This window comes from Eptatretus burgeri, chromosome 4 (assembly GCF_056783735.1).
Source record: "Eptatretus burgeri isolate ZD-2024b chromosome 4, Ebu_testis_v1, whole genome shotgun sequence".
Lineage (NCBI taxonomy): Eukaryota > Metazoa > Chordata > Myxini > Myxiniformes > Myxinidae > Eptatretus > Eptatretus burgeri.
In genome coordinates, this window is record NC_140964.1 from 69,811,612 (window position 1) to 69,832,720 (window position 21,109).

Below are 21,109 nucleotides of genomic sequence, written 5' to 3' on the forward strand. Positions count from 1 at the left end.
AGTGTTGTCTTCAGGTACTGAGGTGAAGGTCAAACATGTACATGTACAGTATTTACAGTGTTGTCTTCAGGTACTGAGGTGAAGGTGAAACATGTACATGTACAGTATTTACAGTGTTGTCTTCAGGCACTGAGGTGAAGGTCAAACATGTACATGTACAGTATTTACAGTGTTGTCTTCAGGCACTGAGGTGAAGGTCAAACATGTACATGTACAGTATTTACAGTGTTGTCTTCAGGTACTGAGGTGAAGGTGAAACATGTACATGTACAGTATTTACAGTGTTGTCTTCAGGTACTGAGGTGAAGGTAAAACGTAAAACTGTAAAACCAAACCCAGTCCAGGGTTGTGAGTGTTATCGGTTTCAAGAGGAACCACATCCAGCTGTTATGTATTTACATATACCCGCCATTTCCTTGTTCAAACAGTGCGTCATAAACCAACCGACGCCTCACCTCAGGTCCTCACCACGCTCACCACCATGTGACAGCGCTCAGCACGATCACCACAAACACCTTCTAAAAATCCCCACAACAACCTCCGCCCGACATCTTCACCACATACGCGACCAACCACTTCAGTCTCTTCACTACATTCGCTTCAACCACTCCAAATGTTTCAACGCCTTCACCACAACCTCCACAGTGCTCCCTCTACCTCACAACAACCGCTACAAACCACCCCAACCACAGTTATAGCTCCCTGGATGCTCAACACAGTGCCTGAGGCCGCTGGGGGAATGGGCGATTTTGCAAGCCGGGGTGTTTCGGCGTGTAACTCGAAGCGCGACCATGCACTGGGATTCGTTCAACGACGTCCGGGTAGCTTCGGCCTTCCGCAAGAGAACGACGCTTCAACTGAGTTCAGGGCACATTCAGGGCCAAAGAGTGCTCATGAAAACCCTCGGCCAATGTAAATTATGTAGTTGTGTGGAGTTGCCTGGCTGAGAAGCAACTGAGGCCATTTTCGGTTCTGGAGTCTGGCGGGGCATGACGATGGCGCGGGGTGACGGCTACACGCCAATGGGGGGGCTTGGAAATGCCGACAGGCTCTTTAGATCCACTTTCTGGCCCCTCCTACACTCTGGACTCTATAAAGGAGAGCAAATCAGGATCAATCTCTCTCTTTCGTCCAGACCCTCCTTCGTTCAGGCTCTTTCATCCAGGTTCTCTCCTTCGTCCATCCTCCAAGCCGAATCTCTTTACCGAGCCGAGCGCAACTGAGCGAGATGAGCAGGGCGGAGCGAGCATTTCCCAAGACGTACCGGGTCATCCCCAGGTCATCAGCGCTCAGTTTCGGCTGCGTTCCACAGTCAATATTCATAACGCTGACACACTTTCTCACACGTCCCAGCCATCCCCGTTAAGCTTTCTCTCATGCATCTTTTCTCAATCTGTACCTCGTCCACCAAAAGAACATGACCAATGTGCACCCTTTACACCTTCCTCTTGTATCATGTTGCACCACATTTTTGCACCTCCACTCATCTACTGTAGACACCTCAGTTTTCTCCCCTCCTCCCCCTTCCCAAGCGATTAGGTTGCGTAGGTCCGTTGACCGCGCCAGATACAACGAGGTCGGCTACACCTTAACCGAGTCTCCTCTTTCTGAGCTTACTCCAATTTCTTTGGGTGTGCATGCGTGGGATGGCACCTGTAACCTGTGTAACATAAGTAAGATTGTACAAGGTTATTGGGTTAACTCTGCACTGTGTCTCTTTTGCAAACAAGTGTATTTTATTTTGCCGCAACCACAAATTTCTTTCTTTCCCCTGCTGTACATTTTTTGTGGATAAACCCATTACTGTGTCACAATTTTCCTCACCTTGTTTTAATATATTGCTTGTTATAAGTGTACCCAGCTCGTTTACGTCTTTTCCTTCATTGGTACAGAATCGTCCACACATTAGCTTCGCCGGGAAGTATTACCCAACAATCTGTTTATTAGCTGGTGCGTACTTGGCAGCTCCGCTCGGCTGCACCTGATATGGTAAGTGTAATGCAAGTACGAATCAAAGGCACTTGACCGCAATTGACCGGCCGTCCACAGGTGAGTTATCACGCGAAGTAGTGTAACCCTGCCCGGATTGGCGATGCCAATCAGTGTTCGTTGTTGCTTAGCAATGTGCCGGGGCGAAGAGATATCCGTGCCTGGTGGCCTCGGGACTGGTCGTTCCAGAGGGAACCAAGCACTTCCCGTCATAGTGAGCCTCAAACCCCGAGTCCACAACAACATACAAACTCATCCTGTGTTTTTTGAGAGTCATCGGTGTTGTACTGTTGCCTATTGTTTTGATGTTGCGTATTGGTATTGTTTAAATGAGTGTGATCGGTGTTAAATGTGTGATCGGTGTTGCTTAAATGTGTGCGATCGGTGTTGCTTAAATGTGTGCAATCGGTGTTGCTTAAATGTGTGCGATCGGTGTTAAATGTGTCATCAGTGTTAAATTTATGATCAGTGTTGTTTGAATGAGTGTGATTGGTGTTAAATGTGTCATCAGTCTAAAATGTATGATCAGTGTTGTTTGAATGAGTGTGATCGGTGTTAAATGTGTCATCAGTGTTAAATTTATGATCAGTGTTGTTTAACTGGGTGTGATCGGTGTTAGATGTATGGTCGGTGTTGTTTAAATGAGTGTGATCAGTGTTAAATGTGTGATCGGTGTTAAATGTGTGATCGGTGTTAAATGTGTGATCGGTGTTGTTTAAATGAGTGTGATCCGTGTTAAATGTGTCATCATTGTTAAATATATGATCAGTGGTGTTTAACTGGGTGTGATCGGTGTTAGATGTGTCATCAGTGTTAAATGTATAATCAGTGTTGTTTGAATGAGTGTGATCGGTGTTAAATGTGTCATCAGTGTTAAACGTATGAACAGTGTTGTTTGAATAAGTGTGATCGGTGTTAAATGTGTCATCAGTGTTAAACGTTTGAATAGTGTTGTTTGAATGAGTGTGATCGGTGTTAAATGTGTCATCAGTGTGAAATGTATGATCAGTGTTGTTTGAATGAGTGTGATCGGTGTTAAATGTGTCATCAGTGTGAAATGTATGATCAGTGTTGTTTAAATGAGTGTGATCGGTGTTAAATGTGTGATCAGTGTTAAATATATGATCAGTGTTGTTTAACTGGGTGTGATCGGTGTTAGATTTATGGTCGGTGTTGTTTAAATGAGTGTGATCCGTGTTAAATGTATCATCAGTGTTAAATATATGATCGGTGTTGTTTAAATGAGTGTGATTGGTGGTAAATGTGTGATCGGTGTTAAATGTATGATCGGTGTTGTTTAAATGAGTGTGATCCGTGTTAAATGTGTCAACAGTGTAAAATATATGATCATTGTTGTTTAACTGGGTGTGATTGGTATTAGATGTATGGTCGGTGTTGTTTAAATGAGTGTGATCGGTGCTAAATGTGTGATAAGTGTTAAATGTATGATCGGTGTTGTTTAAATGAGTGTGATCGGTGTTAGATGTATGGTCGGTGTAGTTTAAATGAGTGTGATCTGTGTTAAATGTGTCATCAGTGTTAAATATATGATCGGTGTTGTTTAAATGAGTGTGATCGGTGTTAAATATATGATCAGTGTTGTTTAACTGGGTGTGATCCATGTTAAATGTATCAACAGTGTAAAATATATGATCAGTGGTGTTTAACTGGGTGTGATCGGTGTTAAATATATGATCAGTGTTGTTTAACTGGGTGTGATCGGTATTAGATGTATGGTCGGTGTTGTTTAAATGAGTGTGATCGGTGCTAAATGTGTGATCAGTGTTAAATGTATGATCGGTGTTGTTTAAATGAGTGTGATCCATGTTAAATGTGTGATCAGTGTTAAATATATGATCAGTGTTGTTTAACTGGGTGTGATCGGTGTAAGATGCATGATCAGTGTTGTTTAAATGAGTGTGATCGGTGCTAAATGTGTGATCAGTGTTAAATGTATGATCAGTGTTGTTTAAATGAGTGTGATCCATGTTAAATGTGTGATCAGTGTTAAATATATGATCAGTGTTGTTTAACTGGGTGTGATTGGTGTTAGATGTATGGCCGGTGTTGTTTAAATGAGTGTGATCGGTGTTAAATGTGTGATCGGTGTTAAATGTGTGATCGGTGTTAAATGTATGATCAGTGTTGTTTAAATGAGTGTGATCCGTGTTAAATGTGTCATCATTGTTAAATATATGACCAGTGGTGTTTAACTGGGTGTGATCGGTGTTAAATGTGTCATCAGTGTAAAACGTATGAACAGTGTTGTTTGAATGAGTGTGATTGGTGTTAAATGTGTAATCAGTGTTAAATGTATGATCAGTGTTGTTTGAATGAGTGTGATCGGTGATAAATGTGTCATCAGTGTTAAACGTTTGAATCGTGTTGTTTGAATGAGTGTGATCGGTGTTAAATGTGTCATCAGTGTGAAATGTATGATCAGTGTTGTTTAACTGGGTGTGATCGGTGTTAGATTTATGGTCGGTGTTGTTTAAATGAGTGTGATCCGTGTTAAATGTGTCATCAGTGTTAAATATATGATCGGCGTTGTTCAAATGAGTGTGATCGGTGTTAGATGTATGGTCGGTGTTGTTTAAATGAGTGTGATCCATGTTAAATGTGTCAACAGTGTAAAATATATGATCAGTGGTGTTTAACTGGGTGTGATCGGTGTTAAATATATGATCAGTGTTGTTTAACTGGGTGTGATCGGTATTAGATGTATGGTCGGTGTTGTTTAAATGAGTGTGATCGGTGTTAGATGTATGGTCGGTGTTGTTTAAATGAGTGTGATCCGTGTTAAATGTGTCATCAGTGTTAAATATATGATCGGTGTTGTTTAAATGAGTGTGATTGGTGTTAGATGTATGGTCGGTGTTGTTTGAATGAGTGTGATCGGTGCTAAATGTGTCATCAGTGTTAAACGTTTGAACAGTGTTGTTTGAATGAGTGTGATCGGTGCTAAATGTGTGATCAGTGTTAAATGTATGATCGGTGTTGTTTAAATGAGTGTGATCCATGTTAAATGTGTGATCAGTGTTAAATATATGATCAGTGTTGTTTAACTGGGTGTGATCGGTGTAAGATGCATGATCAGTGTTGTTTGAATGAGTGTGATCGGTGCTAAATGTGTGATCAGTGTTAAATGTATGATCGGTGTTGTTTAAATGAGTGTGATCCATGTTAAATGTGTGATCAGTGTTAAATATATGATCAGTGTTGTTTAACTGGGTGTGATCGGTGTAAGATGCATGATCAGTGTTGTTTAAATGAGTGTGGTCCATTTTGATGAAATGATTGTGATCAGTGCTGCTTAAATGAGTGTGTTCTGTTTTGTTGAAATGAGAGTAATCGATGCTGTTATAAAATGAGTGTTATTGCGTTGTTGGAATGAAATATCCCAATAGATGGCGCGAAACGAGAGCAAATTCTCGTATCCATTGGCCTTTGTCTCTCTCTCCACCCTGATCGCCTGCATGGCTTTGAAGTGAAGGGTGATTGCTGGTCCATTGCTCATCTTCATAGCATGTTGGTCCAATCCGCACACTCATTTAAACCAGGAAATGTAAACCGTTTTGGGGGGAACGGAAGGGACGAAGAATGGGGTTGGGGGGCCTGGGGGGGGCAATGGAATGAAGTAAAATCTGGAATCATGATTTTTTGAAAGAACAAAGAATGTTATCGAATTGGGATCGACGATAAGGAGATCGTGGACCGGGTCTATATACAGTATGCACCCTCATGGTAATACAGGCCATGTAGGCGGTCGGTGTTTCCTGATTGTAATGAGGATTGGCATCCGGTGTTAAGAAAATAAATTGCATAAATGCATAACATAATGGTTTCACGAGTTATGAAGATGTGATGGTGGAGAACATCGAGGACCGTGGGAAAGGGACGCCAAAGTGAAATTGGAGGGGAAGGGGCGAAGATAGAGGGAGGGACTGGGCCAGTGAAGCGTCTGAGGGGAGGGAGAAAGACAGAGGCACATGGACGGGGATAGAGGAGCAGAGAGGGAGGCAGCGGAGGAGCGAGGTGGTTGGGGTAGGAGGAGAGGAGGAGAGGGAGGGGGCGCACTCGAAGCGTGTCCAGCCCGTGTGGAGGAGCAAAGGAGGGAAGAGCAGTGACGTCCTCAATCCAATCCTCGCTCCCGTCGTACGTCGCGTCCATCCAGAGAGGCTTTGTCCGAGCGGCGCTCCTGAGCGTCCGTGGGGGCGTGTGAATGCAGAGCAGGCTGGCTGGCAGGTCCGGACCCCCTTACGAGCCCTCGGGGCCGGGATCCCAAACCGAGCCATGCCACCGCGCGTCCAGCGCATCCGGCCCCGGTAAGAGACCCTCCTCTTCTAGACCCAAATCATGGCGCGATACGTGGATCGTGAGCCGTCAGAGGGATGCGCGAAGTGAAGGATCTCCGTCATCCCTGCGGCACGATTAAGTCTTCATTCATTAAATCTCGGCGTCCGGGGGTCTCGTCTCGGCGATCATGCTCAAAGCCGAGGCCAGGGCGGACCGGCCGCCTCTGCGCAGCGCGTCTCCACACCGCAACGCGTACCGCACCGAGTTCCAGGCCATCAAGCGCTCGTTCGACCGAAGCATTGACCCCGAAAGCGATGGCAAGGAAGTGACCCCAAGCAATGGGTCTCAGGCGCCGAGCCGTCAGCGGGGTCGGCAGTACGGCACAAACGTGGATCGCATCAAGAGTATGCTCATGGCGATGCAGACTGGGCCCCCGACCACAACCACTGGGACCGAGCAAGCTGATAAAGATGGTCTTCCAACCGTCGTCAAGCAGAAAGCTCGTGCCTTTTCGAGAACGCCTCAATCCCCGAGTCGTGGACGACATCCGGGAAGTGGACCGGCTTCGCCAAGCCGTGGTACACGCTCTGGAGGTCGAGGTAGACACAGTTCCCCCAAGGTGGTTGAAGATAGTCCCGGATCTCCACAACGACGAGAAAGTCGAGGGAAGGAACGTACGTCCCGTGTCGAGGAGGTCATGCCGGAATTGGCGCACCGTTTCTCAGAAGCACGACGCATTTTCCAAATTAGCGAAGGTGGTAGGACCCGTGCACCCAAGCTATCTCCAGTTGGAGGTTCACCTGCTGGTGCACCTTCCTCTCCTCGGGATGACCACTACGGTGGTGCTGCACCTGCAGAGCTTCGTGGAAGTGTCGGAGGAAGTACCGAATCCTTGGACAGTATCCTGGATGCGGCGTCACCCACAGTGAGCCAATTGACCGCAGTGTTTGAACCTGGCAAGAGTGATGGAGAAGGATCAGTGAAAGGCCGTGATCCAACTCGCAAAGGTTTACCCTTGATAGGGTCTCCATTATCAGGGAGACCAATAACTCAAGAGGCTTTCAGTTCTGATGGTGAGTCTGCAGCATCATTTCAGGGCGAAACACTACCTACCGACGATGTCTGGCCTGGAGATGCAACTCCCATGGGGATGTGTGCAGAGGATATCCAGCGGTATTCTCAGGAAGGCAAGGAAGCTGCAGATGCCACAGATCATGAACTGGTGGTTGACCGTCTGACGGCATTGAAAAGGGGGACGGCCGCTTTGGTAAACGGTCCTCACAGCAATGACTTGGAGGGACATTACATGCCAATGAGTATCACAGGGGAAGCAAACGAGAATAATGGCAGAAGTGGCTTTGATGAAGATGTTACCGTTGGGAGTTACATGGAGATCGGAGGTGCTGCAGATGAGAATGAGGGACTGCGCTCATTCGTTGAGCTCCCGGGACTCTCTGAGGAGGAAGATGATGGAGAGGATGTGCAGGAGCCTGTGTCATCTGGTCGAAGGGTCCGTTTCAGCACAGCACCAATAAAGGTATCTTGGGCTCTCTAATTTATATAAAGGTTCTTATTTACTAGCCGGGACCTGTGGAACCCATGCAATGTAAAATGTCATTTCAAGTCCTCAACTCCCCCCCCTCCTCCCCCACTTTCACAAACCCCAAGTCATCAACACCCCCACCCCTCCCCCTCACAAACCCCAAATCCTCATTTCTGTTTATATGGCCACTCTGTATTGTCTTACGTCTCTCTTTTTCTGCAAATAAGTGTAGCACAACGTGAGCTTGTGGTTTTTAACGTAATTTTTTCATTGTCCGAATCTTTAACTCCAATGGAATGATTCTGCATTTGGAAACAGTTCAAAGGGGTCCAGCTTGAGGCTAATCCGTGATAGGCCAACCATATTCTTGCTTGCCAACTCGTTGACGTTTTAGAATACAGAAGAAGACTTGTACGCCTTTGGCCTTGTAGGATGGCCGAGATGTGCGCACACTCGCCTCCGAGCTGTCTCTCCTGGGTTCAAATCCTGGCCCAGATGTAAGCTGTCATCCGGGTGTTTCGCAGGCATGGTGAGGCATCGATGTGCGCCGCCTCTTGGATGGACTGGAAATCCCATCTGCCAGCATTAGCTGGTGGACCTCAAAAATCCAATGGCATCCATAGTAAAGATGAGGCAAGTTATCCTCCGGCACCCTAGACAAATTACAAATTCCTGTTATAACCTACTTAGTTCAACGTCAGGCTGAGCCAGCCGGTTCGTGGACAACTTGGGCCAAAAACTTTTCCTGGCCGACCCCACGAGGGGCAAATAACTGTGACCACCAAAGAAAGACATTGTACCACTTTCCCTTGGTCCAGGAAAGAAGAGATTGACAAAGAACCTTTATTTCTTTCTTTGTTTCTTTTTTGTCTTTGTCGATTGAGGAGCAATTGTACGTGTATCCTCCACAAGGGAGTTTTGTAACCCATCGAATTATGGGCCATGATGTGTTTCATTCATGCCAGATTCGATCAGTAGATTTATCCCCTGCATCGCTATGACCAAAGGCTCATGGCTTATTCATTCGAAGCTGTATAAATTTAATGAAGGTATTTTCAGCTATTGCATATCCATGCCAGTTTCAGCATCCACGTCCATGCCAGGATCCATGCACACCCACGGCTTTTCACAAAGCTAATGGATTTGTGTAGCAACGAGTAAATGATTTGGCCATAAATCTGCTGGACTATCGGGGCCAGGTTTAGCATCCAGTGTTAAACTTATCTCAGATCTCAGTGCCATGTTGCTGTTTGTACATTTTGGTCCATTAGTTGGGAAAGTTGAAAGAGCTTATTCAGTATATATATATATATTTTTTTTTTTTTAAAGAATGGATTTGTACTATTGACAGCTTTTTCATTCAAGCAGGTGTGTTCATCAACAATTTTGTTTCAATTTTGAGGACAGGACACGGTACAGGATTCCTTTTCCTCTTCTCCGCATTCCACTCGCTGTCCTTCAGACTGTGGCCATACGTTTGATTGAGCGAGTTATTCAAATTCCTTCGGGAAGCAGCTGGTCCTTCTGGTGATGGGAGGGTCATTTAGGGGGTTGTGGAAAACCAGCATATTCCAACTGTGGTATCTCATCTTTAACGACAAATTATCAATTTCTGATAGAGGAACGGGAGATCTTTCTCACCACTCGGTATTGCTTTTCTGTTCGATTTGAAGACCTCACAGCTTGTACGACTGTTTTTTTTTTTTTTAAACTTCGCACTGTATTGCTGCATAACTGGTTCCTTTGAGCCTGTGCACAGTTTATGACCCTTTAAATTTCATTTCACGTTTCGATGAAACATATGTGATGTATATTATGTCTCGTACAGTACTTGCCTTCATGATTACACCATGATGATTTGCTCACGCACCTGCGTCTTGCACCTGCGAAAGCATTACAGACACGGCATCGCAAGTTTCTTGGCACATTCATCTGGTGTTAAAGAAATTACGACGTGTTGTGCGAAAATTGGAAATCTGGGCAAATTTTTGTGAAGTTTTACTCTTGGTCGAAAGAAAGAATTCAAATGTTATTTGGATTTTCATTACCTACAAAAAAAAAAAAACCTTACGTGAGGAATTTTAAAGGCAATACCTGTCTCATGAAGGTGAGGTTTTGGAAAATATGACCCAAAATCTGAAAAATATGTTTGTACATCTGATTTCAGGAGCGAAACCTCTTTGGCTTGATTATTACCTCCGCCGCTGAAGGTGGCCGCAGGTTATGCTTTTACCTCTGTGTGTTTTTACGTGTGCAGGATATCTGAAAAGGTTGCCGACGGATTCGGATGGAATTTCGTGGACAGGTTGGGCGTGTGACGAGGACGGATTGTTTAAATTTGGTGAAGATCCAGAACCGGATCCAGATACTGCAATTTTATGTGATTCTTCACCATTGAGAGAGAGAGCACCAAAAACGATATCTCAAAAAGTTGTGGGCGAGTTATGACAAAACTAGGTGGATGAGTCGGGTAGGTGACAAGAACAAGCCGATTCGATTTTGGTTCAGGTCAGGATCCAGATACAAAACGTAAACTGTTCAGCTTGGTTGAGGTATGCGCTCCACTAAGTGCCGTTCCAGTTTCCAGCATGTGGTTTAAAAAACAACTTCAAAATTCATGACTTTCATCAGGACTCCAAATATTTAGTCTTCCTCTAGGTTTTTCTACCTGGGCATCTTTGCAGTTTTCTTGCGCCTGCTTGTCTTCTGCCAGGTGTCAAACCACCAACACTTCAGAACTGATGTTGTATTATGTGAGCTTCTCTCGGTCTTATTCAGAAAGAAGAGACTTGCCCACGTCGAAAGTGCTGGCGACTCAAACCTCTCTGTTTGAAGGTGAAGCGGGAGAAAGAGTGTGATGAAATAATTAAATTCACTTTCCTTTCGTTTCAAATTCTTCCTGCCTGAGGTTAATTCCCCTTTTTCATGGCCTCTTCCGATTTCCCGTGCTGAGGGTCCGCGTTCGGACGGTTCACCGTCTTCGTCCGACACGACCGGCTCGTTGCTCTGCTCCCTGCGGGTTTTTATCCTCCACCCTCCCCACCTGTAACCCACTCCGTTCCCTTCTCAATCTAATGAAGTTGACTACTTTGCTTAATAAATTTCCAGCATGTGTATTCAGAGCACGAAGTGCAGTTTGTCACTGGAATGGGAGCATAAAGAGGCTTTTGCAATTTGCACAGTGTTCCATTCAATTGATACCTATTTGTTTTGTGTATTGTTCTCTCAACTAAAAGCTCCAAGACATCAAATCTGGCTGTGTACCATTAATTCGTGCTCTGTTTGAAATCCTGCTAGAAGATTGTTGAGAAAAGCAAAAAATTTCTCCCACCATTGTGACATTCAAAGGGATTCAAGGTGAATCGTATAAGGCCAGTCGCATGCTGTATTACCATGCTGCTTTGATGCAAGTGAAGGGAACAGGAGTGGGCAGCAAGGATTTCAATTATCCTGCAACACAGCATCACAAGCACTTTGTCGGTTTACAGTTTTTATTACGTTTTGGTGGTACGCAACCGGGTGCCACTGCACTGTCGTCTCTGCACAATTTCAGACATGAGTGATGTTATTCACAAGAACTATAAGATTATGTTACAGCTTTGGGGTTTATTCTCAATCATCTTCCTTCTACTTTTCAATGTAGCCTTTGTTCTCGCCCGTTTTTCCCCATCTTCCGTTCGTACACCTGCTCATCCTGGCAAGTGCAAGTTATGCTTTGGATGAAAGGAGGACCAAATAAACCGTTTTTACAGTAAATATTATGTGAGGGATAATTCATAGATTTGATCTGAATTGGTAACTGTTGGTTTCTGATCAATCTATTGCTGCGATTATAGGATAGGATATAAGAAGACAATCCTTGTCCATGTGCAAAAAAAGATGCATATTCATCGAATGCAAATAATATGACGAACCACGAAATTAGCTAACTTCTGTTATAGGTTTCTTTTAAGGGGATTAACATGAAAACTCAACAGGACATTGCTAAAGAGCACGACCCATTTTGAGACATGTGCAATGGTCACTTGTATGTTCAACGGTTTCTATCAACATCACTCTTGGATGGCACTGGAAAAACAACTGAGACAAGCCCCTCGAGCTGTGACTTCCCCTCCTCTCCCTCCTCTTGTTTGTCTCTGTGTTGTACCATCCTTCCAACAGATGACTCCATTTATCTATCTCTATCTCTCTCTCTCTCTCTCTCTCTCTCTCTCTCTCTCTCTCTCTCTCTCTCTCTCTCTCTCTCTCTCTCTCTCTCTCTCTCTCTCTCTCTCTCTCTCTCTCTCTCTCTCTCTCTCTCTCTCTCTCTCTCTCTCTCTCTCTCTCTCTCTCTCTCTCTCTCTCTCTCTCTCTCTCTCTCTCTCTCTCTCTCTCTCTCTCTCTCTCTCTCTCTCTCTCTCTCTCTCTCTCTCTCTCTCTCTCTCTCTCTCTCTCTCTCTCTCTCTCTCTCTCTCTCTCTCTCTCTCTCTCTCTCTCTCTCTCTCTCTCTCTCTCTCTCTCTCTCTCTCTCTCTCTCTCTCTCTCTCTCTCTCTCTCTCTCTCTCTCTCTCTCTCTCTCTCTCTCTCTCTCTCTCTCTCTCTCTCTCTCTCTCTCTCTCCCCCCCTCTCTCTCAGATGAGATGGACCAACTTTTAATCACTCATCCCAACTCTCTCTTCCTCATATTTGGTGATTTAAATTCTTACCATGCTAATTGGCTGGGTGTTGCTTCCTCTCTCACTTTAGCAAAGTACTTCTTTGACTTGATGGGACTGATGCAATCAGTGAACTTTCCCACCTGGATTTATGTCAATGGAAAATCCCCTTTCTGGATTTGGTGATGACCAACTTCCCTGCCAATGTATATTGCTCTTCCTTTGCCCCACATGGTTCATCTAATCATGTGCTTGTGAAGGTTAACATCTCTATACCAATTCTTAGAGAACAGCCTCAGCACCACCGAGTTTGGCAGTTCACTCAGGCAAACAGGCAGGGATTCCAAATAGCCATCACACTTCAGGACTAGTCTCCTCTGTCTACCACCCCTGATATTAACTCAGCCTGGGAATTATTCCACAGACACCTGCAATCCCTTATGCACAGATTCATTGCATCTCGTCTTTAGTTATCATAACCATCCTCCTGACCATCGACTCTGATTCTGCAAGTGGACCGAACTGCATCAGCTCACATGTCCTAAAAACCTGCTCTGCTGCTATTGCACTTCCGCTCTCTCTGCGATTTTCACACTGTCGTCTGCCCGAGGTAATCTTTCATCTGCTTGGAATTCAGCCGAAATCACTGCATTACATAAAAAAGGTGCAAAAATGATCCCCTTAACTACAGTCCAATTAGCTGACATCAAATCATCAGCAAGGTCATGGAATCCATCATCACAGTGGAAATATCATTCCTTTTCTCTAATGATCTCATCTTAGATCATCAATTCGGAATCAGACCTGGTCACTCTACCTTGGAGATGTTGCTTCCACTCTCCCAACAATGGATGGAGGCCCGCAATATCAGACATGAGATCGGGACCATCTCTCTGGACATATCTTGAGTTTTCGATACAGTCTGGCATCCACTCTTGGATTGCTGACGTCCTCCACTCTCATAAACAACGTGTGGCTCTCATCGGAATCCTTCAATCTCCTCTCCCTTTCAAGGCAGTGTTCTGGGATATATCATATTCCTAAGCTTCATCAATGATCTCACTGACTCTCTGGAAAATCCCCTTTATCTCTTTGCTGATGACTTCACCCTCTGCTGTGACGTCCCTCATCCTTCAGACAGGTAGGCTGCAGCTTCTTCGCTGTCTTCAGACATTGACAAAATCACAAACCAGTCAAACACTTGAAATGTGTCTTTTAATCCTAAGGAATCTCTCCCCCCCCCCTCTCTCTCTTTAAAAGGACTGTACCACAAACCCTCCCATGTACTTTCTCAACAATTCTCAAAAAAGGGTTCAGTCACTAAAACTCTTGGTTCTCACTCTCAGCCATGATCTTTCTTGGTAAAACCACATTTCAAAGTTGGCCTCCAAATCCAGTTGCCGACTGGGCATCTTCCGTCATGCAAAGTCTTTCCTTGGCACACTAGAACTCCTGTCCACTGAAACGGATTTCATACGCAACTTGATGGAGTACTGCTCTCCCTTCTGGACTAGCTCCCCTGACTCACACCTTGCCCAGCTTGATACCGTGGAAACCAAGGCCTTCAGCATCAATGGAATATCCTGTGATGAAGCTGAGTCAATGGGCCGATCACTTTGCCTTCACCAACAAGTCAGTGGTCCCTCTGTCTTCCTCTGCCTCCTTTATGGTCTTGCACCCTCTGCCCTCTCTGTGGTTTGTCCCCCCCCCCCTCCCCAGGTATCTGCAGTGTGTACATTGTCCAAAAGCAATCCCCATCGAGTATAACTCCAAAAATCCAGAATTACTGCTCACCTCCAATCATTTGTTCCTCGTTTTCCCCCATCTGTGGAAACAACTTCCATGTTCTCTTCAATCTCATTCTTCCCTCCAAGTCTTCAAGACATCTGTTCACCACCATCTCAGATCATCCCCCATCCAAAACGATGATTTTTTTTACACCCATCAAACTGCTCTCCACCTCCATTCCCCCCACCCTCTACATTTTGTTTAGAACTGTATTGATCTTGTCCACCCTTTACGTTCTCCCCTACTTCTCATCGTTACTCACATCCCTTGTTTACCCTCGTCAGAGGACAAGACATTGCATTTAGGTGCGTTTGTTTGTTTTGTTTGGCTGTTTGTTTGTCCGCACAGAACGTGAGTATGGTCTTCTTTTTGCATATGGCAGCTTGGCTGCCAGTTAGTTATCATTTTGTTGGGGTGCAACTACACCGCTGATGCTGTGCCCCTATACCAGTACACTGGTACTCATTTTGCTGACCTTGGAAGGATGACAGGCTGAGTCAACCCCACCTGGTGTAAATTCAGCGGCCATCAGGACTAAAACTCAGGACCTTAAGATCCCAAGCTAACCACCCTAAGCACGAAGCCAACACCAGGCTATGTGAGTTTGGTTTTTCTCTGCAACTGCTTGTCGGACTGACACAAATTTTTCACCATACGAGCGACTACTCATGTAGAATGTTTTATTGATAATTAGGCCAAAAAAAAAAATGTTGCATTGGCGTAACGGGTCACTGAAAAATAGGGTAGGTCGGTCGGGATCTTTTTTTTTTTTTTTTTCCTAATAAATCCCTCCCAAAATCTCCCCCGGCTCGAGTACCACCCTTTTTGTCGGCGGGTTCTGTCCGAAACACTTCCGGGTTTTTGCGATCGCGATCGCAATCAACAAGATACTTGAAAACGATAGCAAAACAACAAAAATAGCAATAAAATAGGGTCGGCAAAATTTTTCGATAGCAAAAAAACAAAAAAAAAACGTAGGGTCGGCGGAATTTTTAGGGTCGGGCGGGTTACGCCAATGCAACATTTTTTTTTTGGCCTTGTTATGATATCATAGGCCATGTGGTGTGGCAGCCATGTTGAGAAAAAGGAAAACATTTTGGAGCTCCGCATATCCGAAACTTCACCATGGAAAAAATTACTCCTCATGGAGAATGTGTGATTTTTTATGGGCATAGGTGCCTTCGTTATGACGTCATAATTGCATATGTAAAACGCTACATCTGATGAGTATGAAAATTTTTGAGGGTCATCTCGGGATAAAATGGTCCCCAGAAAAAAGGTTTAAGACGTCATCGGTCACGTGATTTGACAGCCATGTTGTTTATTTTACCTTAAAAAATCTTCTTCTCTGAAGTGACTGATCAGATCAAGGTGAAACTTTACACGAGTGACCGCCTATATATTAGGAACAGAAGGTTCTCACATATGACATCATCAGTCACATGGTTTCGCAGCCAAATTGGATTTACCTTAAAACATAAAAAAAAATCTTCTTCTCCAGAACAGCCAGACAGATCGAGGGGAACCTTTACACAAATGTTCCACAAGCCTTGGGTGTACATGTTTGTTCAGGATGAATTGAGAGGTCACATGGTTTGGCAGCCATATTGGATTTAAGAAAAATATTAAATAATGCTTCTTCTGGAACCGCTTGATCAATCAACGTGAAACTTGATCATTATGATCTCGTGGTGATGGGGAATAGATGTTTTTAATGTCAATTTGATCGGATGCACGGTCTGGCAGCCAGAATTATATAAAAAAATTGATCTGGCTTCTTTTTGATTATTTTGAATATATATATATATATATATATATATATATATATATATATATATATATATATATATGCATATATATTTATTTATTTTTTATTTTTAATAAGGCTCACCTACCTGGTTGTGCCGAGATGAGTTTGAGGTTCGAGGAGTAGCAGCTGAAATGCAAATCCTATCCAGGTTCCTCCTGATGACTTTATCTTTGCTTTTTGCTTGTTCGGGTTCCTTCTGATTACTCCAATGCAGGACTGCACCTATTTGGTCTTCCATTTGATTTAAATTGAATTAATTTTAATCCCATTCTGAATTCAATTGAATATTAATTTTAAAACAACGGAATGGGTGAGGGTCAGGTGTCCAATCAAAGTGGGGTTTCCTCAAAGTGTAACGTCTTGGTACCCGTTCATCACTGCCAGCTATAAAGTGGCAGTTCTAATTATGTCTTTTAGTAATTATGTGACACTCCAGTACACAAATGCCACACAAAATGCACCACACAAAACAAGTGCTGGTGAGGGTCTGCAATCTCTGATTGCTCTTTTTCTTGGTGTTATATTGCATCTTGATGTGTCTGTGTTCTCGCTCTTCAATGAGACTTGACGATGTATAAAAAAAGTGTGGAAGGTCTGCTTTTTCTCCATCAGTCCTGGTGCATGTTTCTTTTTTGAGGAACATCATGTTGTTTAATTAGCTGAGAAAATACACAAAATATCCAAACGATTTGGATGATTAGACAAAGCTCAACATATGCACTTTTACCCAATTAGCAAAGTACATGGTCAGGAAAAGCTTTTCAAAATAATGTGCATCACCATGGCCCTAAGGCCAAAATTCACGGTTTTACAAGAAATGTTTGCTCTTTGTCTGTCTAGAAATGCATTTTCATTAAAAAGGGTAAAATCCAAGCATTAGGACTAAACTAAGCATATATACTTCAGGCTAATGACTAAAGTACATGGTCGTACAAAACTCATCAAGCTAATTGACAAATTTTGGCCCTAATGCCAAAACGCATGATCAAACGACGAAGCATTTTCATTCTGGCTCTCCTAGGCCAAAAAAAACTATTTAAGGTAAGCACATAATATGTACTTCAGGCCAAAGACTAAAATCAGATAAAGCTTGTCAAATTAATACACGCATCCATTCTGGCCCTTAACTCCAAAATGCAAGGTCATGCGATAAAAGCTTGATGTTTCCGTTTAAAATGGCTTTTACCTTTTTATGAACGAAAAAAGGTTTAAAAAAAAAATCAATATCAACACAGTCAAACAAAATTTCTCCAACACAAAATCAACCTCAACTGAATACTTATTCAATTTGAAATGTGGCACAACCAACAAGAACCACTGACACAAATCAGCCAATCAATATAGAAACAGAATCTTTCCAAACCATGAACCAAGAAAAATAATATGCAATATACACAATAATACAGGTACTTTTTTCCCTTGGTCGGCTGGAATTAACAAACCAACTGCACCACATAGTTGACAAAATTCAAAGAAAAGATGCACTCTAGTTCCTGTCCATCTCTGAAAAAACAAGGAGGGATGAAAACCATAAATTAAACAAAGGAAAAACCAAAACCAAAGCAAAACCCCCAAATCATGCCCGCCAAACCACAACAATTCCACGGGAGATGTTCCCACGAAAGTGACGCACACAAGGAGCATTTGGACCCCTCTTCCACTCCTTTTACCCCTCCTGTCACCCCATGCTTCCAATGAGACCACAGAAGCATATAGACAGCTAAGGGCCAGCAGGAGCTCACAAGAATAGAGAGCAACTTCCGGGGCACTCCCAAGCTTGGCCAGAGATTGGTTACTGCATGTGGTTGTCTTCCATACAGCCACCTGAAGAGCCTATCTCAAAGATCTCAAGCTTCACCACTCACTTTATCAGACAAGTGGGCCCTTAGTCTATTGGACCAAATTTTCATGGGTCTTCACGGCCTTTCACTTCACGGAAACATTAGCTGTCCTTTCACCAAGCCCAGATGCGCTTGGGCCAGGGCAGGGATTATGCGTTCATTATTACTATTATTATTGCCAAATGATACTACTATTATTATTGTTGTTAATATTGTTATAGACTGGGGTTCAAGTTTTGCCACAAGGGGAAGCCCTCAGGTTCCTTCCGAATGCCCGGTCCTGAGGCCACCAGCCGCAGATAACTCCGCAGTCTGGCAGGTTGCTATGCAACCACGAACATCAATTCACCTCGTCAATTCTAACAGGGTTATCCATCGAACTGTTTACCTGAGGAGGTGACCAAAATTAACTGGGTTTCATGCCCTCAGCGCGCACAGTCGGATTACTGCTGAGCGATACAGTGAGTGTACGATGCAAACGAGAGCAAATCATGTGGGGTACAACTTCCCATCTCACTATGCTTGTGCACCGTGTCAGGCCAATGAAGGAGAGAAAAGTGAACGATCTATTTATTTACACACACGCAATCAATGGTGAAAAGCACATTATTTACAGGTCTTTATTCACCAAACAAGCTTTCATGTGAGTATTTATGGGAAAAAGGCAGAGAAGAGCAGACTTAACCCCATCACGTATTCTTAGACAATATTATTTACACAAAAGAAATATGGCCGTCATTCAATTCGGGAAGAAGAAGACAAGAATAACTGAAAAGAAAGAAAATAACCGAGCGTGGGGCTGACTCCTTCCCTCACCTCACACGACCCAACCAGGCAGTGCCGGTCCAAATATACTTGGGGAGGGGGGGAGGATGGGTAAGAGTGGTGGTGGAGTAGCGATGCAGCGCGATGGGACATACACCGGCGTCCCTGAGGCATCCAGACACAGTAGGCAGGTATGCCAACAGCACGCCACTCTGTTTCTGCTGTGCTCCCCGGACAAACAGCTCCACACGAGCCAAGCAGCGTTCTGGACTTTCTATTTTGCTCTCAGCCGCACTATGGACTCCCTTTTCTCCTTTGCACTCTGTGCTCCCTTCTGCTCCTCACTGGACAAGCTCTGAGGCGACTCTGTCCCGTACACTCTCTGGGCTTCTTCCTCCTCACCACACATGGCATTCTCCATCTTGTCTCGTGCGAGCCTTTCTCTCTTTGGTGTGCATCCAATATGGGCATGTCCACGATCCAGCTTGTGGAAAATCCTGCTGTCTCTGAGGAAGCCTTCAACGCAACCCTCACCACGCCCCTCGTGTGTGAAACACATGGAAGGTGCCCTCAGCCCCTCGCTGCATGCACAAAACATCCTTTGTATTGCACGTACTGTTTGCATGTGAGAAATGCTGTACTTTATTGCATCTGGGAAGATCGTTGTGCTTTATTACAAATGCAACAAGCATTGTGCTTTGTGTCACGAACATGCGAAATTCATGAAATAAGGAAGCACGGGGGAGGAAGAATGCGGGAAATGCAATTTGGTGCTGGTCCGGAGGAGAAATTGTTTCCGTTGAGCAATGGCTGGCTGGCGGTAAATCATAAAAGAATGAGTCGATTTGAGTGGTGAGGAAGACAGATGCATCAAAGGATGGGAATAAACCTGCAGGGTTGAAAGTAAGGCCAATGGGATGAAAGAGGAGTTATTGAATTGAGGTTTGTTGAAGGGGATTATTGGTGGATCGAAAAAGGCAGAGATGGGAGGAGGGGAGGGATTGTTAGAATGAACTGATAGGGTATTGAAAGAAGGACTGGAAGTAGTAGAGAAAGGGGGGAGGGGGAAGGGAGGTGGGGAGACATCACACCGAGGATACCCAAACTAACCTCAACACATGTCCCCTTCAAATCATTGGACAAAGGGCAAAGGTTTACTGACGCTTAGACGAATGAAATAACTCATCCTCGGGTCTCTTACATGTCCATATAGGCTCTACCCTTGGGTACATTTCGAAAACCATCACAATATTAATTAATATATGCTTTGTTACAATGTTATCATTGTTTTTGTTATTTCTCTTGGGATAAGAATGCCATGTCATTGAAGGACGTATTCAGCTGCTTTATACACCTTAACGTGGCGTGGACTTAAAACATGGGAATTCTTCTGGGTTCTTTGTAGCTAATTAGCCTAATCAACTCACGAGGTTATCACGATCAATTCGGTGTATCACACTCCACATCAGAAAGCTCCAGTAGAACGCCACAAAAAACATGCACACACACACACACACACACACACACACACACACACACACACACACACACACACACACACACACACACACACACACACACACACACACACTCACACACACACACACACACACACACTCTGAAGAACATATATTACACAACACAAGACTGTTAGATGAGACAAATGCAGCCACTGAGCTTTGGGGAAGTGCCATCACTTCCCAGGTACTCTGGGTACCAGCGACATCACAACAATGACACCGCTTTTCCCACTGCATTCAGTGGGGCATTTCCCAAGGAGGAATTTCCTCCTCCCAATGGATGCCAACCTATGGGGATTGTCATTGCTCTTAACCTTTTATTTAACCGCTCTAACCATTACACCACTGAGTCTGGTGAAAGCCAAATCGCTGTACACGTATGCATAGCAAGATGGCATACTCACAAAATGCACACCTCCGTCAACACCTCACTGGGGTGAAGGTGGTCCAAAATCTCATTCGCCTGCCACTATGTTTATGGGCTAGCCACTAAATCATGCTCCTGCATAAGGGTCTCAAAAAATGAAGGTGCCTTGGAAAGAGGACTGATTATAGGGGGAGGAACTGCTCATTCAAACGCCAATTGAGCGGTTCAAAGTATATAAATAGGAAATCTTGTGCTAGAAGTTGGCTAAGGTCCTCTGTCATGACGAGCTCCATCAGATCACAGGAAAACATAGACATATACACACAAATGCAGGACTAGAGACACCCTTCCTCCCAAATGGAAGGGTCATACCAAACACCTGTCTCCTCTGATGCTCCGCCTGACTGCCCCGGAGGAAAAGAAAAACACTTTCTCCAGTGCTCACTCCAACATAATTGGAACTGGGGAGAATTGCCCAAATTAGAACAACTTTACCAATAAACGTCTTCATCACTCGAGTCCCCCCTCCATGGACAAGCAACATCGCTGCCAAGAA

At 44.3% G+C, this 21,109-nt stretch overlaps 2 protein-coding genes across 2 annotated transcripts in view; both read left to right on the plus strand.

Moving 5' to 3' along the window:
• The window catches only part of LOC147028301 (general transcription factor II-I repeat domain-containing protein 2A-like), a 132,050-nt gene that overhangs the window by 55,362 nt on the left and 55,579 nt on the right, over positions 1-21,109 (plus strand). The window lies entirely within an intron of this gene.
• LOC147028302 (neurabin-1-like) overlaps positions 5,971-21,109 on the plus strand; it is a 59,952-nt gene continuing 44,813 nt past the window's right edge. Inside the window, exon 1 of the mRNA XM_085878589.1 lies at positions 5,971-7,822. Coding sequence (XP_085734715.1) covers positions 6,473-7,822 — 1,350 coding nt within the window. The 5' untranslated portion in view covers positions 5,971-6,472. The remainder of the gene's footprint in view (positions 7,823-21,109) is intronic.